General features: G+C 43.7%; 1 protein-coding gene across 18 annotated transcripts in view; it reads left to right on the top strand.

Annotated features, from left to right (window-relative positions):
- Window positions 1-15523, top strand: part of tnika (TRAF2 and NCK interacting kinase a) — a 68035-nt gene continuing 52512 nt past the window's right edge. For 8 of the 18 annotated variants that reach the window (XM_065966284.1, XM_065966283.1, XM_065966278.1 and 5 more), the window contains exons 1-2: window positions 3-408; window positions 13878-13943. In XM_065966284.1, coding sequence (XP_065822356.1) covers window positions 352-408; window positions 13878-13943 — 123 coding nt within the window. In that variant the 5' untranslated portion in view covers window positions 3-351. Of the gene's footprint in view, window positions 409-13877; window positions 13944-15523 lie in introns of all 18 variants that reach the window. The other 10 variants (XM_065966275.1, XM_065966273.1, XM_065966274.1 and 7 more) reach the window with 2 other exon arrangements.

Raw genomic sequence — 15523 nt, 5'->3', positions numbered from 1 at the left:
CACTTTCTGTCACAGCAGCAGCAGCAGCAGCGCCGGCAGTATCAGCAGCACACACACTCCTCTTGTACCGTCTCCATCTGCAGACATGGACCTGGAGCTGCTGGTGCACACGGTGCTCTTGCTTCGCGGGCTTGAGCTCTAGCGTGGTGCTAGAAAAGGAAAGGAGGCTGTCTTTGATCCAGCCGCTCGCTGAGACATCACTTTGTTGGACAGAGACTGAGAGAGAGAGAGAGAGAGAGAGAGAGAGAGAGAGAGAGAGGGGACCACACAGTCGTGACAGCAGAGGCCGTTTCAGGATATCGAGCTTTTTTCTTCTTCTTTTTTTTGACGTGTGTGTGTGTGTCCTCCATCATGGCGAGTGACTCCCCGGCTCGGAGTCTGGACGAAATCGACTTGTCCGCTTTGAGGGTAAGAGAATGTGAAAATGTATTTTTCAGCTTGAAGTGAGAGTAAGCCGGTTTTGTGCGCTCGTTTCTCCTCTCCGTGCACCTGACAGCGCTACTTGAATAGCAAACCGGCAGGAGACGAGGAGACGAGGAGGAGGAGGAGAGAGGAGAGAGGAGAGAGGAGAGAGGCTGCGAGAGGCGGATGTGTGGGAGACAATGTGTCAAATTATAGATGAAATAGTAAATGTAGACATTAACTAGCGTGACAGCTGCCTCGTGCTTCTGAAGCTTTAATCTACACCGGGATGGTTGATGGTGTGTGTGTGTGTGTGTGTGTGTGTGTGTGTGTGTGTGTGTGTGTGTGTGTGTGTGTGTGTGTGTGTGTGTGTGTGTGTGTGTGTGTGTGTGTGTGTGTGTGTGTGTGTGTGTGTGTGTGTGGCTCAGTGGAGGTAGTAGCAGATATATTGCTGACCTGAATACAAGGGTTTGTGTATTTGTTTTTATCACAGTATAGGCCCTGAATTAGACAGCAATGGAATTTAACCTTTTTACCCCCCCCCCCCATCACACACACACACACACACACACACACACACACACACACACACACACAATGCAGATTTTCTTGTGTTAAAATCAGGGGACAAACTACTCCTTGATTTCAGTCCCTATTTCCCCCTTTAAACAGAAAACTAGTCCCCCCTTCTTGCTGTTTTTGTGGCTATTTGCACCTGTATCTAGTGTGTGTGTGTGTGTGTGTGTGTGTGTGTGTGTGTGTGTGTGTGTGTGTGTGTGTGTGTGTGTGTGTGTGTGTGTGTGTGTGTGTGTGTGTGTGTGTGTGTGTGTGTGTGTGTGTGTGTGTGTGTGTGTGTGTGTGTGTGTGTGTGTGTGTGTGCGTGCATATGTGTCTGCTGGAAAGAGTGCCAAGCTACCTGTAGTCGTCTCACCCTCCTCTTCATCAAAGCAGAAGCACTGCATGCTGCAATAACCACTTTCTTTTGTTCATCCGGTGTGTCGCTGTAAAACCACAACACACAGACAGACAGACAGACACACACACTCACACTCTAACAGCCTACTGCGCTTGTGTTTATGCGTGGATACCCATGTTTTTTGCTCCGCTGGGCATGCTGTGTATGAGTGTGATATTCTCTGTGTGTGTGTGTGTGTGTGTGTGTGTGTCGGTGTCTGCCAGGCGAATATCAGCTGCACACAAGTAAGGGATGCTGTACATGAGTGTTTAAAAGAAGAAGCTCTTGCTAAAAACCTGTTTGCTGCTCTGAGGAAGGAAACCACATCACACACACACACACAAACACACACACAGACATATATCAAACACGCACACACAATGCAGTTGTTGTCAGCCTGCCTGTGTTTACCTCCTTCCTCAACTGCTTGATTGTGCCCTTCATCCTGTCTGTCTCTTTGCTTGTTTTAGTGTTTCTGCTCATCTGTCTATTCAGTTCCCCCTCTTTTCTGTCCATTTTTAACGCCTGTTTTTCCCCCCCCCCCTGCATCGTGTTTGTGTGACTGACTGAATGCACCTCCCTGTCTATCTGCCAGCCGCTCTGTCTCTAAGCATTATCTCTCTCTGCCCACCTTCTCCTTTGGCCTGCCTTGCTGCATGAAGACTAACACTCACACTTGGAGGTGAATGAGCTGTCGACAACAAATGACAGCGCTCGTAAGGTTTACACATGTGATGCATGTTTTGATGAGTGGGGGGGGGGGGGGGGGGTGAAGTGAAGGTCTGAGATTTGACAGGGGGGCCATGAAAGCAGAGGAGGGGAAGTGTCTGTGCATTGGGAGTCAGGCCATGCATGTTCTGTTCTTTCAGAGGCGTGATAGCAAGCTCATGTCTCTCACTGTGACTCAGAGGCCGCTGCAAGGACACACGCATACACACACACACACACACACACACACACACACACACACACACACACACACAAATGCTCAGGTTTCTTTTACATGCGTGGACACAATAGTGATCATTTGACACCCCTCATTTATATGATTGGGCATGTTTGTATTTGCACACTCATGGATAAGAAAGATCTTAAAGCTTCAGCGTCCTGGTTCTGTTTGTTCACTTAAAAGAAAGAAAGACGAATTTCCAGTTTTAAGGTTGGTTGTGTGAAAAGTTGATGTAGACGGATTTAACGTCAAGTCTCAGTAACCACGCAGATTATCCAAGACGTGTCATACAAAGTTGGGAAGACTGTGCGACTTTTTGATCCAGTTGATGTCGCCCTTAAACACCAGAACCAAATCGAAACAAACTGCTGTTTGGCGACACCTCCGCTAGTCTGAAGCCTCCACGCTCCTCCGGCGGCACGCCTCCAGCGGCACGCCTCCAGCGGCACGCCTCCAGTGGCACACCTCCAACCCCTCTCCACTCGCGTTCACACAAGGGAGTTATTAATTTGAAGGCACCATAATTAAGCACCTTTAAAGCACAAAAGACGGACAAGATTGTCCTCGTCACTCGCCGCAATAGCCTGTGGCATTGTCGTGTTAGCATGCTAATGTTGGCACACTTTGGTTGAACTCATAGCTTCATATTGCACACACATTGGCAGGGAATGGCCGTGATCTAAAGACACTAACGTGACATCCAAATTAGCAGGGAGAAACTGTGTTATTCTTCTTTTCTCTAGTCCTTGACTAAAACAGCTTTTTCGACAACAGTACATCTGGTGGGACTCGCGCTCCTCACTCAGTGTAGACAGTCATGACTCAGAGAGACATTAACACAGGATATACTTGATTTCTGATGTATTTATGTGTAAAATGTCGCACATTCTGCCTTTAATGGTAATTACGTACAACAAACTTTCACTCTTGATAATGAGGCCAGCATCAAAAGATGAGATACAACTAAAATGTAAAAAAGAGAACAACAGGTAGTATAAATACATGAAGTGTCTATTGGCCAATATGCAAATATCGATATTATCAATAGCTGATATTTTTTCTCTTGTGTCACAACGATTTAATGCTGGCAAGCTAGTGTACTAAACTTCTGATTAAGAGAAGAGGTTTATTTATTTATTTTTGGCAGAAGAAGTCATCCGGCTGAGATATGTTTTAATAGTCAAACGTGAAAAGAAAATGTCAGCAGTGCAGGTGTCTCAGGTCTGGAAAAGATCAGCGACTGGCGGTTTGAAATAGAGGAGGGACTTCTTGCAACAGTTTAAAAAAAAAAATCATCAAATCACATATCTCATTTGATAAAAAGAAATGAAGAATTACAAAGAAGTCTTGAGAATTGGAGACATTGGAGTCAGCATTTGGATACATAATTTCTTCAAATATCCTCATCCCAAATTTGAGGGAAAATCTGTCCACGTCTGACTCTCCATCTTTTTCCCCTTTCTTTTCACTTTTACATCTTTTTTTAAATGCACTTTGACTTATCATGATCACACATATACACACTACTCATGCACACCCAATCTTAGTAACAACAGGGATACATACACACACACACACACGAGTGATAAGTGTACAGTCAACCACTAGGCTGACTAGACAGGAACTAGGTCAGCTGGCTCTGGCAGGGTGGAGGGGGGTGAGATTATAATACTGACCCGGGTTGTGGTGATGAGGGATTGTGTTATTGTGTCTGTGTGTGTATGGGTGAGGGTGAGGGGGGGTGGGGGGTGTCAGGGAGCCAAGCTTGCTCTTACACTTGGCTTCTCATGGGCACACTGACCCTTGCAAACATACAAAAACACACACACACACATTCAAGAGACAGACAGAACTGAGTGGGAAGTAGAGAGGAGAGGGAGAGAAGTGGCTTTGAATGTTTGCTGTCTCTGCACTTTTCCCTTTTCTTTCTCCCTCTCTTATTTTTCAAATGCCTCGTCAAGTCTCTGCGGTATTCGCTGTTGTCACACGTTGACCCCCGACAGCACCTGCGTGTATGCCGCGTGTTTCACTCGAGTGGGAAAGGCTGGAGTCAAAGGGATGTCACCGTTTGTTTCCCGTCTTCCCTGTGACTCACAGTGATACAAAAAGACCAGAGGAGGTTGAGACAGACGCTGTGGTTTTTTAAACAGACAGTGGTTCTTATTTATGTACAGTGAAACTCACACACACACACACACACTCACAGGTCAGAGGCGTCAGAAGCACGAGTTCATCCAGTCAGCTGAGGAGAGCAACAGATGGGACACCAGCAGGAAGCACAACCCCGGCATCACATAAACACACACAAAACCACACACTGCCAATAGAGAAGTGTGCTGTGCGGGGACTCAGGTGTGAGAGCCGAGATGAAAAAGAGAGAGCAGGTGAGGATGGAGAGACAGCGACGGAGAGAAAAGGGGCGAAGAGGTAGTGAGCTGGAGTGCTGGAGAGAAGAAGAGGATTTGGAGGGCTCATTCCAAACAGAAGAGAGCGAAAGAAAAAGAAAGCGACATTAAGGCTGAAAGGGTGAGATGTGACCAGTGACTAAAGTAGTCCAAAGCAAAGACCCCTCTCCACATCTCTCCCCCCACCCCACCCCCTCCCTCCATCCCTGTTGCCCAGTAAGGCCGCATTCCTCGGCCCCTCACCATGAACGCCATAGTAACAGGGCCACAGCAGTGCCCAAGGCTTACACAGAGCTTATTCATGAATAGTCTATATACTGTATGGCAGTCTGTCGCTGAGAAATGCCCCTCTCCCTCCCACCCTCCTTTTCCACTCCGCCTGCCTGCTTCTAGTTGACCTATTTTCTCGCCCCCAAGTCACTGATGGAGCTGCATCTAGTCTCTTAATTCTCTGTTACACTTACACGAGCACTTAGTTCCAGAAGTTGGCTCTGAATGCCTGAGAACATGAGGTTCTTGCATGTTTGAATCTGCCAAATTAAATTCTGAATCATCAGCTGAATTGCAGGAAAAAGCTGAATTCCATTTAAGTTCCACCTTTTCTTTTTGTTGCAAACACTTCCGCTCATCGGCTCTCTGCACAGAATTTCCATGAATCCAGGTTATAATCTTAATATGTCTCTCTTCTTCAGTTTGCTGGCCTTGTCAAGTATATTATCTTCATGCAGGGAGTTTTTCAGAATTTTACAATGCGATACAATGCAATACGATGAGTATTTATGATATGATATGACACTATAGAATACAATATGATACATTTTTCTTTCCTGGGAATAGGAATTAGTTTGGTTTGTTTGTCAAAAACGTCCGTTTGTAGTCATGAAAAAAAAAAAAAACAGTTATTGAGCGTGCAGGGAAAGAAAATGAAACTCTTAGAAGAAGACATCACAGTCTCTCTGAGTGCCAAATGATTTCTTAGAAGTGTTGAGAGCGTGAACAGTACGGAAATCAGCAAAGATGATGCCATAACATAAGAAAAAAAACAGAAGCTGTAATCTTCTTGATTATAACTTCATGTATAATGCATTATTTTTCAGCGTGCTTGAAAGACATAACTTAAAAAATACGAGGAGACAAGACCCTGCTCTCTAACCGACTGGCTTTCCCTTTACTTCACTCTGATACTGCAACGCACAAAGTGTAAACACACACTTGATCCGGAGTGCTCGAAGGAATCATGTGCGCGTAAACAAGCCCATAGTAGGAGCTGAATCCCTTCCGTGGTGTCTGAGCAAACGGCGCAGGGCAGGAGGAAGGCAGGAAAGATGGATTGAAGTGACAGAGGCAGGCAAGAAATTGAGAAGAAAAGATGAATGATGAGTGGGACGGAGGGACGGACCGAGAGATGACAGGAAAAGATGCGAGATGACGGATTTGGCAGAGACTGATGGGATGGCCGGGGGAGGGCGAAGAGGGGATGGGTTCATTAACATCGCAGAACAAACTCCATGGCCTGTATCGTCTTCAGCTGGGCTGTAAATCTGTGATTAAGAGTTGACTCCTGTTAATGTACTGTACATGTCTGGGTGAGGTGCACTGGGAATTAGGCTACCACAGCACCTCCTTGTTAAAGCACGTAGTAGTGAGTCGTGTTGTAAAGTGTAAGTGGTTTTATAAGAGGCAGACCTGGCCCCAGCATGACTCCTATCATCCTCTTAGGGTCTTTAATTCAATCCACCCCACTCCTCTGTAATTCACTTTCTAAAGACATTAACTGCACTCACCTGGCTGCTCTCTGGTGCACAGACACATCTATTTTAGATACACATTAGACCTAAAGCAGAGCCATTTAACTGCACCAAGACAATTCACGCACTGCTAAGCTACCATCACTCTCCCCAAAAATATGCAGAATCAACACCTCATAGATTTTTGGGCCCACCTTGGGGCCTCAGAACACACTTTAAAGTTTCCCATTAACATATCCAGCAGACACAGAGCAGCATTAGCATTCATTTGGAGTCTTGTTTTTTGGCCACCTGAGGAATATAAGTCCAATATCTGTTTCCTCACACTTGAGCTCTGTTTTGCCGCCCACTAATGGCTCCATATTTTTACAGGCCAGATGCTAACTTTTTGCTTTTGTTGCACGGCGCTGGCCAGGAGGAATAGAGTGGTTTTTTTTAGTTGTTGCCGACAATGGTCTAGCTACTGAAAGCCAAGTTTTAGATGATGAGTGTCCCCATTAACACATTATGACAAATTACATCAAGTTATCTGAGCCAATTTAAGCTAAAGAACTTCTGATACGGAGGAGTAAGTTTGTTTACAGTTATTTTAACATCAGCACATTTTAAACCGCTCTGCAGCAAACCCTAACTTGCAGCTAGATCTTGAGTTTAATCTCTTCAAAAGATGTTTTTTGGGGGGGGCTCTTTGTGCCTTTTATTTAAGAGACAGGACAGTGGATGGAGTCTAAAATCAGGAGGGGACAGAGTGGAGAGTGACATGCTGGAAAGGAGCCACAGGCCAGATTTGAACCCGGGGGCCCGTCCGCTTTGAGGACACCAGCCTCCGTACACGGGGCGCGCAAATCAACCACCAGGGTAATGGCGCCCCGTAGACAGGAATTTAAAAAGATACTTGTACTGTAAATGATATAACGATGAATTTTAAACAAAAGCTAGTCTTACGTCACACAAGGAGATAAATGTTAATAATATGAGCTGTCACAATTTAGCCAGTGTACATTAATTTATATGACTGCACTCCTGTTCAAGTGAGAATCAGATTTTATGTCCTCCTTATCTACATGTTCATTATTTATTAATTCATTGAATTAAGACAGTGGGCATTAATCAACACATCAGTTTATAGCTTCTATCTGAATATGCCATGATTAGCACAAAAGCTAAATTTCATCTGTAGTCCTATAGGTACTAACAAAAACAAACTTACAGTGACAGAGCACCTCAAAGGACAGCCTACAGAACGTCACACAAAAGAACTCAGACAATTAAAAAAAACAAATAGGACACACTTCTGTTAATGTTGATAAAGTGTCTATGTAACAGTCTTCATCTGATAAGAGGAATAATAACTGACGTCATGCCGAGTCCTTAGCAAGCGAATACATTTCATGGTTCTTTTGGTGATAAAGCCTCTCTTGATCAACAGGTTGTAGTCACCTCAAAAGTACCATGTGACTTCCTGTTTACACTCGTGGTTTAATTTCCATAATCATATTCAACACAGTCCACAAGACAGACTGATAAATCCCAGACGTGAGACTAACAGGCTTTCAGATCTGATGTAATATGACATATTTAAAGTGAGTAAGATGAGAATCCATTTATGTGGAGTGTTTTTTATTTTATTTTTTTATTTTTTTACTCCGCTATCATGTTTGTCCTCAAGTTAAAACCCTTAACTCTGAATGGTTACCTGGGAAATTGTGGCACGTGCAGCACCCACCCTGACCTACTCACAGCACAAACACACTCATTCACTGTTTCAGTCGGTTTCTTGGGAATGAAATGAAGGGATTATGGGGGATAAGAAGGTTGCATGTTTGCCAGAAACAACAGAAAAATTGAGAAAAAAGTAGGATCAGAAAGTCTCAAGTGTTACTCTGAATTTGTGTGACACAACATTTACAGGTCATATGAGCTGCTGTGCTTTCTCAAACAGACAGTCACTTTTGTATTGACCTTTAAAGGAATTTAAAGGTACTTTGATGTAGCTGCTGAACATTTTATTTATGTGTTTGAACTCAGGAGTCTTCTTTAGTGTTCATTGTGTTACATTAATTGGGGTAGGAAGTGCAGGGTCAAACAATATGTGATATGTGACCCATGATAACAATAATATCAGGATACAGCCATTCTGCAATATTTGATATATTGCTAGACAATCATGTAATGACAAATCAAGATATGTGAGGAACTGAAGAATATGCAGTGCCTCTAACACGGGCGAAGATTGATTTATCCTGCCGTCGTCGTCTTTTTTTCCTTCTGTCAGCTTCTTCTTCGGCCCGATCACTTCCCTTCAGGTTCCCACATTCACGTCATAAGCACCACCGTTAAGAGTGATGCATTTGAGATGCGGTAAGCACATTTGCCAGGGAAATTTGTTAAGAGCTCCTTATATTTCTTTTAGTGAAATATCTATGTTTGGCAGCAGCGATTCCATAATTGCACACAAGTCAGGATTACGATACATTGATGTATCAATACTTTGACACATACACAGTCAGTATAAAGCATTCCCATTGGATGAAACAGCTTGTACTGGGTCAAATTGACTCCCAACACGACTGTGGGATTAGAAAAAGAGCTTTTTGCTGACAAGCATTATAGCTTTTCACGTAGGAGTTGATCATGAGATGGGTCACACTCCCGATTACGTCGTCGTCTGATTATTGTAAACAGACTGTTACGAAAGTTTGGATCTGAAAAGCTTAGGTTGTTATGGTCATTGGTGTCCTCCTTTCAAATGTGGTTTTGCTGATGGACAGCTTTTAATGCGAGTCATTTGTTTTGGTATTACAGCTAAGGCTAGGACTATACGTATTCAGTTAGGTAACAGTTAAGATCAGGAATGTAGTGAAGAGGATTAAGGTTAGCTCGGGGAGTGAAAGAATGAATGCCGTCAGTAAAGGTCCTCACGTATGTTGTAAATTTGCTTTCACAAGAGCTGAAGCCCTGCACTCTAAAACCCATTATTTCTGACGGCATGTGCTGCTCATGGACCGATATCCCCCGTTCAAAGAAAAGAGTGGATTCATCTCAGTGGCCTTGTGCCCAAAGTTAATCTTACTTCATTCCGCTTTTGCACACAAACATTCCACGTCAAGGAGAAATGGCAAAGGGAAAGGAAACCAGAGGCACAATAATTAAGACCAAACAGGATGTACAAGGATGTCTGTCGAAAAAGCTCGCCGCTTCAATGTCAGCCTGTCAATGTAGCACTGAATGCTAGAAAGATAACATTGAAGCTCTCCTCCTGACTTGTAGATAAGTGTTGAGTGAGGTGAGGCAAGCTGTGTGTTATTTTAAAAGACATGTTTTTTGTTGTTTGACAGACTGCCAAGGCAACCTTTTGAGTTTTCTTAATGGTTATTATTATCAAAGACGTTGAAAGACATCATGCTCCTTTGTGAAATTGGGAGATTTTGAGATTTTGCTACTTTGAAAAAAGCAAAGAACTAAAGCTAGGGTTGAGTTTGGAATAACTAGCAACAGAAAGCTGGCTTTGATTCCCACCTTAAGGATTGTGCTTGTTGAGTTACAAAGTTGTGTGGGTTTGGGGGTTTGGGGGGGAATGCGTCTGGCTCTCTAGCTTTAGCTTGTGTCTTCTTAAGTTCATTGACACGGTTTGGTCGGTACGTAGGTAGACAGGCAGAATTGATTCTATGCATTTGGTCAGGATAACCAGACTAGTCCAAAGCTATAGGAAATGAAAACTGCACCTGCAGTCCCTGCAACTGCAACTGCACTGCACCTAACCCAAACCTCCCCCACCTCTCAAAAACAGACTTCTTGAGAACTGATGTGTGTTTGCATCTGAATGAGTGAGAATCTTATCCTCACGTCTCTCCGCTTTTTGGTGTTGTTTTCCAAACATATTCAGTGTGCTGCTAATGTTTAGCAGCTTCATGCAGACGTACACAAATACACCATGATTCATCTGTCACCAGTGGGGTCATGTGGCAGTCATGTGACGCTGGCAAGAGCTCAGAAGGAACACAAAATGAGGGAAAAAAAAGGGAAGGGGGTAAGAATTGTTCTAGTCATAGAGAAACATAAACCACTGACACAGATACACACACACATGTATGTATACACACTCAGATGCCCTGACAAAGCCCGGTGCAAGCGGAGAGCTCATTCTGCAAGTGGCCTATAAAATATGAATGATATCGTGCTATATTTTTATCAGCGAGCCTGAGGACATGTATGAACTGGAGCAGCAAAAACACTCCGTTTCTCCAGCCACAGCACTCGTTCTGTGTGTTGTGCATGGGGAAGACTAGGCTCCACATGCATGCAAACATCGTGTATCTTCCAGTAATTTAGGTTCCTGTATGCATTTGCATCCAGATCATATGCCCATGCGTGTATGTGCATCGTTTTTTTTTTTTTTTTTACATTATCTGGATGTTTCTGTTGTGTAAAAACAGCGAGAGAAAGAAAGTGCATCCTTAGCCGTGTCTTGGGAGCTGCTGTCAGAACTGTGTATGCAGCTCGGAGAGTTAATTCACACAGCTGCCAAACAAACGCGTAGTTGGAGAGTGAAAAAAGAAGTGAGGAGAGGAAAAATGTACCTGCGTAGACCCGATAGCCAAGCAAACACACACACACACACACACACACACACACACACACACACACACACACACTGACTGCAGAAGGTTGCTGACTGTTAAAAAAAGCTTGCAGACTCTTTTCGACTCTTTTTTTGCACAACGGTTTAGTTAGACACACACTCTTCATTTTGAGCCCACTCATACTCGTTAGAACGTTTGAACAGTAGCCTTTGTGTAGGAGTGTGCTTTTGGCACAGTGTATGAGTGTTTGTGTGTGTGTGTGTGTGTGTGTGTTTGGTTATGAGAGTGTGAGAGAGCTAGACAGCGGGAGGATGTACTTGAGACAGAGTGCGAGAGAATGAGTTTGTCTGTGTTTTTGCTGGTGCATGTGTTTGAATATGAGGCCAAGTGAATGTGTGTTTGTGGGCTTCACACAACAGGAAAAATAAGGATGGAAAAAACAGAACAGGAAAAAGAAGAGAGAGAGAGCAAGAAAAGCACAAGGGCCCGTCTTCAGAAAGCGCTGACAGGTTGACAGGTCTGCTGAGACCCACAGAAACAAACATATAGAGACAGAACGAGGGAAATGGAGAGAGAAAGTGAGTGAACGTAGGGAGAGTAACTCGAAGGATTCTGAGGAAAGAGAGAAAGCAAGTTGACAAAGAAAATATTTCACCTTACCAAGCGGCAACCTCTATTGAGTGTTGAGAAATGCAGCCAATGCGCAAGTACATGAAACTGCAGTTCCTATGGTGTCCACTGGGGACTTGCAAAAAAAAAAAGAATCCCCTCGATAAAATGCCCTTATTTACAGCAGAAACAAAAGTTTTTTAATATCTATTTTTTTTTACTATATGAAGGCTAAGTAGGAGCTCATAATTAGGGGCGTGGCTGAGTTGACTGACAGGCTGTTTCTTTTTTCCAGGAGGCTTAAGGCCCGCCTCAGCTCCACCTCCTATGGCTTTTTTTAGACCAATCAAAAGTTAGATAGAAGATAGAATTTTGTTTAATTTCCTTCATTATGGACTGTCACATTACTTCTAGATCTGAGTGAACTGTCAACAAACTTAGCTTTTTTTGCCTCATTTGTATATCACCAGTTTGTCACTTTATTGCACCTAATAAAAGTAAAAAAAAGACATGGGATAAAAAAACATGTACAGGAAGTAAGAAAGTGAAGGCTGCAAAGCAAAAGGCAGGAGGTAAGAGAAGAAAACATGTATGCGACTTTTCAGAACTGAAATCCAGAGTCACTTGATTGAGAGGGGTACAGTCAAAAGTGGTTATCATGTAAAATTGTCTGCACACAAGCCTTGCAGAAGTACCACTGCAGTACTATTGAAAAATGAAGTCTAAAAAGTCAGCATTAAATGAGACCTCAAGCTTTGCCCCAAGTAAAAGATCTCATTTTTAAACAAACTAATTGATGCATTTTTATCAAGTAGAAGGCTAAAAAATGGTGAAAATGACAGAAATGACTTTGCATGGCTTGTATTTTTAGCTCTCAGGAGGATAAGCATCGACTTCAAGGTTATCAACACTTACAGCATTACAAAGTCAAATTGCAAGAGTTAAAGCTGGACCACCCAACAACACCTCACACCTGATTGTAGAATAAGATTATACACAACGTGGCATAAATAATAACTCACATTGTACACTTTTGTATTCTTACTAAATATGGGGACAGCAGCAGTCATCTGACATCCCCACAAGAAGAAAGAATACAAAGTTCAGACGGTCACAGTGAATGATATGAGACATTTCCTACACTTTCTGATAGCCTAAAGGGAGCGAAGGAGCATAGAGCCAGAGTTGGTAAAGGGGCTCGCTGTTTCTGGGACTCTGTTGGAATGAGAAGAGCCTTGAAAATAAAGCCCCGTGCTGGACTCTGTCAGGAGTGAAGGGAGAGAAAGAGAGAACGAGTAGATAAAAGGGTGAGAGAGAGACATAGATGGACTTTGGCTGGTTGAAGAACAGAAGCAGAGAGTGTGAAAGAGAGAGAGAAGGAAGGAGAGGGTGAATACCAACTATTGTTGGAATTCCGTAGCAACACGCAGCGCTGAGAAAAGAGGGGGAGGTGTGTGAGTGTGTGTGTGTGTGTGTGCAGGGGTCAGTGGGTTTTACGCTCTGTTCAAGTTGTTTATAGTAAGAGATGTGTCCAGTTCTCTGTTGGAAGCCTATAGCGACTGAGATCTTAAATAATTAGCTAATCCGGACACGAGTCTTTAAACCAGTACTACATTTCAGACCTATGTGTCAACACTCGAGTTAAAGTCCAACTTACCCCAGTTTTTAAAAAAAATGCTGCTATCCTCTGTTGTAATGTGGGCTAACAGGTGCTTAGCATGTATTGAAGGCACAGTGACACTTGACCTCAAAGCTAAGATTAGCATGTTAATACCAAAATGACTGTGCTAGCAGATTTAGCATGTAAATCCTGCTGTATTGTCATTTCATATCTAACTAGTCCGCCATTTGTGGATGGATTTACTATAACAACAAGCTTTATCGCTCTCCAGAGGGTGAAGCGGGGATGCAGGTACATGTTCAGTTACTTTCCAGTTGAGTGACCGTCTTTGGTAACTGCATTTGAGGGATAAAAGCAATACGTGTGTGTATTTCTATACATCTATCTCTGAAGATTGACGATGGATCTGAAGAGAGATATTGGCAAATATGTTGACGTGGGATTTTTTTTCTCGCTTCCTAATATCAGTATCCGGTATCGGTCACGGCGGAGGAATCTCAGAAGATATCTGAATGTTTTTAACCCACATCTGACACTTACGTCCTCGCTTTATTGATTTTCCTATTCTTCCCACTAATCCCACATTGTGTCCTCTTTTCTTCCAGGACCCTGCCGGCATCTTTGAATTGGTTGAGCTGGTGGGAAATGGCACCTATGGGCAAGTGTACAAGGTAAGATAAACACACACACACACTTTGATATACAGGGTTGTCTTCCCTATGATAGTACACTCCACCATATAATCAGCTTTTATTTATTCTCGCCAAGTAGCATGTATGGAATAAAGAACAGAAATGTGCTCAGTGTCTGAAGGAAATAGAGAAGACAAGATAAAAGCAGCGCACAAGCTTAAGAGAAATGGAGCGAGTATAAGAGAGACTAAAATGCGAGAGAGTGGAAGCAGAAACTGGGACACATTAAAGTGCTTTTACAAGAATTTCCCTTACTCCTTCTTCTTGACTGTCTCTCTCTACTTCGCTGCTGCACTGTACTTCGATTCTCTATCCTTACATTTTTGCCCTATAAATGAGGTATTTCATGGTGATGTGTTTCCCCGGGGACACAGGAAATGCTTGTTCTCAATGTGACCGACGTTGTGACATCACTGTGGTTTGGGTGTTTGTCTGTCAGCTGCACTCAGCGGTGTCCCGCTGTCATTTAAAGCCTATCTTTCGGCCCATGTCACAGTCTGGACTTCCTCCTTTAGCGGTGATGCGCAGCCGTTCTCTGGTCTTCACTTCCTGTTTCCTGATTCTGCTGTTCTCATCCTGTCCCTGTGCAGGATGTGGCACCAGCTTGTGACACTCTTGTTTGATCACATTCAGCAGCAGTAAACGCGTGTTTGTTAAATGAGTGAAGGTATGGGAATGTGAAGCCCCCCTGTGTGAGTGCATTGTGTGTGCATGACACAGAGAGAGTCTAATGGAGCAGGGAGTCAAGGTCAGGTGGTGATGGAGAATAGCTTTTCTTACACCTGATAAGGTCAGATGAAAGGTCAGTCAGAGGTTGGACATGTTTCTCCACACTTCTGGAAAGACTTCCTGAAATGTGTGTGTGTGTTCGAAACAGAAGATAGGAGAAACCCCACAAAAGCAGCAGAGAAAAAGGAGAGTTATGCGTACCCGTGTATTGCTGACTCTGCTGTCTTGGTGAAAGTCACGGCTCATTTACTCGCTGACATTCAGCCACTCTGTTCCGATACATTACCGAGCCAAAGATCGCCCGTGGCAACAGCACCGGCCTGTTGGGTCTGTGGCAGATACAGCTGATCCATACTGGTTTGTGATCGGGTGTCAAAGTGTGTGTTATAGTCTGTGGACCGTTTAATGAAGGTGATTCATCTTGTGTTGGGTGAAATTCAAATCAAACATTTCTACCTTTGTTTTGTTTCCTGAGGATTTCAATGTGCACATATTTTTAAGGCAGCGGGAGCCCACGCACATCGGACATGTAGCTGCAGGAGCTCCCCCCCCCAGGTTTGTCCTTTTGAGATCTCAGGTCTGTTTAACTAGTGAGACCTGTTCAGGCAAAGCATTTCACTGAAATTTCCACCAGATACGGGTTCATTGGGTGTCCGCTCTGATCCGTGACGGCTACGTGCACCCTCGTACGCCAACACCTACAGGCTGCGTTATCAGTGGAAACCCTTTAAAAAACACAACGACAAACACGGATAGTTCTGAACCATCAAAACAGATTGTTTCATTCTGAAAATAAACCGGTTGGCCTGGAGACAGAGCCAACGCGCATC

Source organism: Labrus bergylta, chromosome 18 (assembly GCF_963930695.1).
Source record: "Labrus bergylta chromosome 18, fLabBer1.1, whole genome shotgun sequence".
Taxonomy (NCBI): domain Eukaryota; kingdom Metazoa; phylum Chordata; class Actinopteri; order Labriformes; family Labridae; genus Labrus; species Labrus bergylta.
This window is presented reverse-complemented; position numbering and strand designations above follow the sequence as displayed.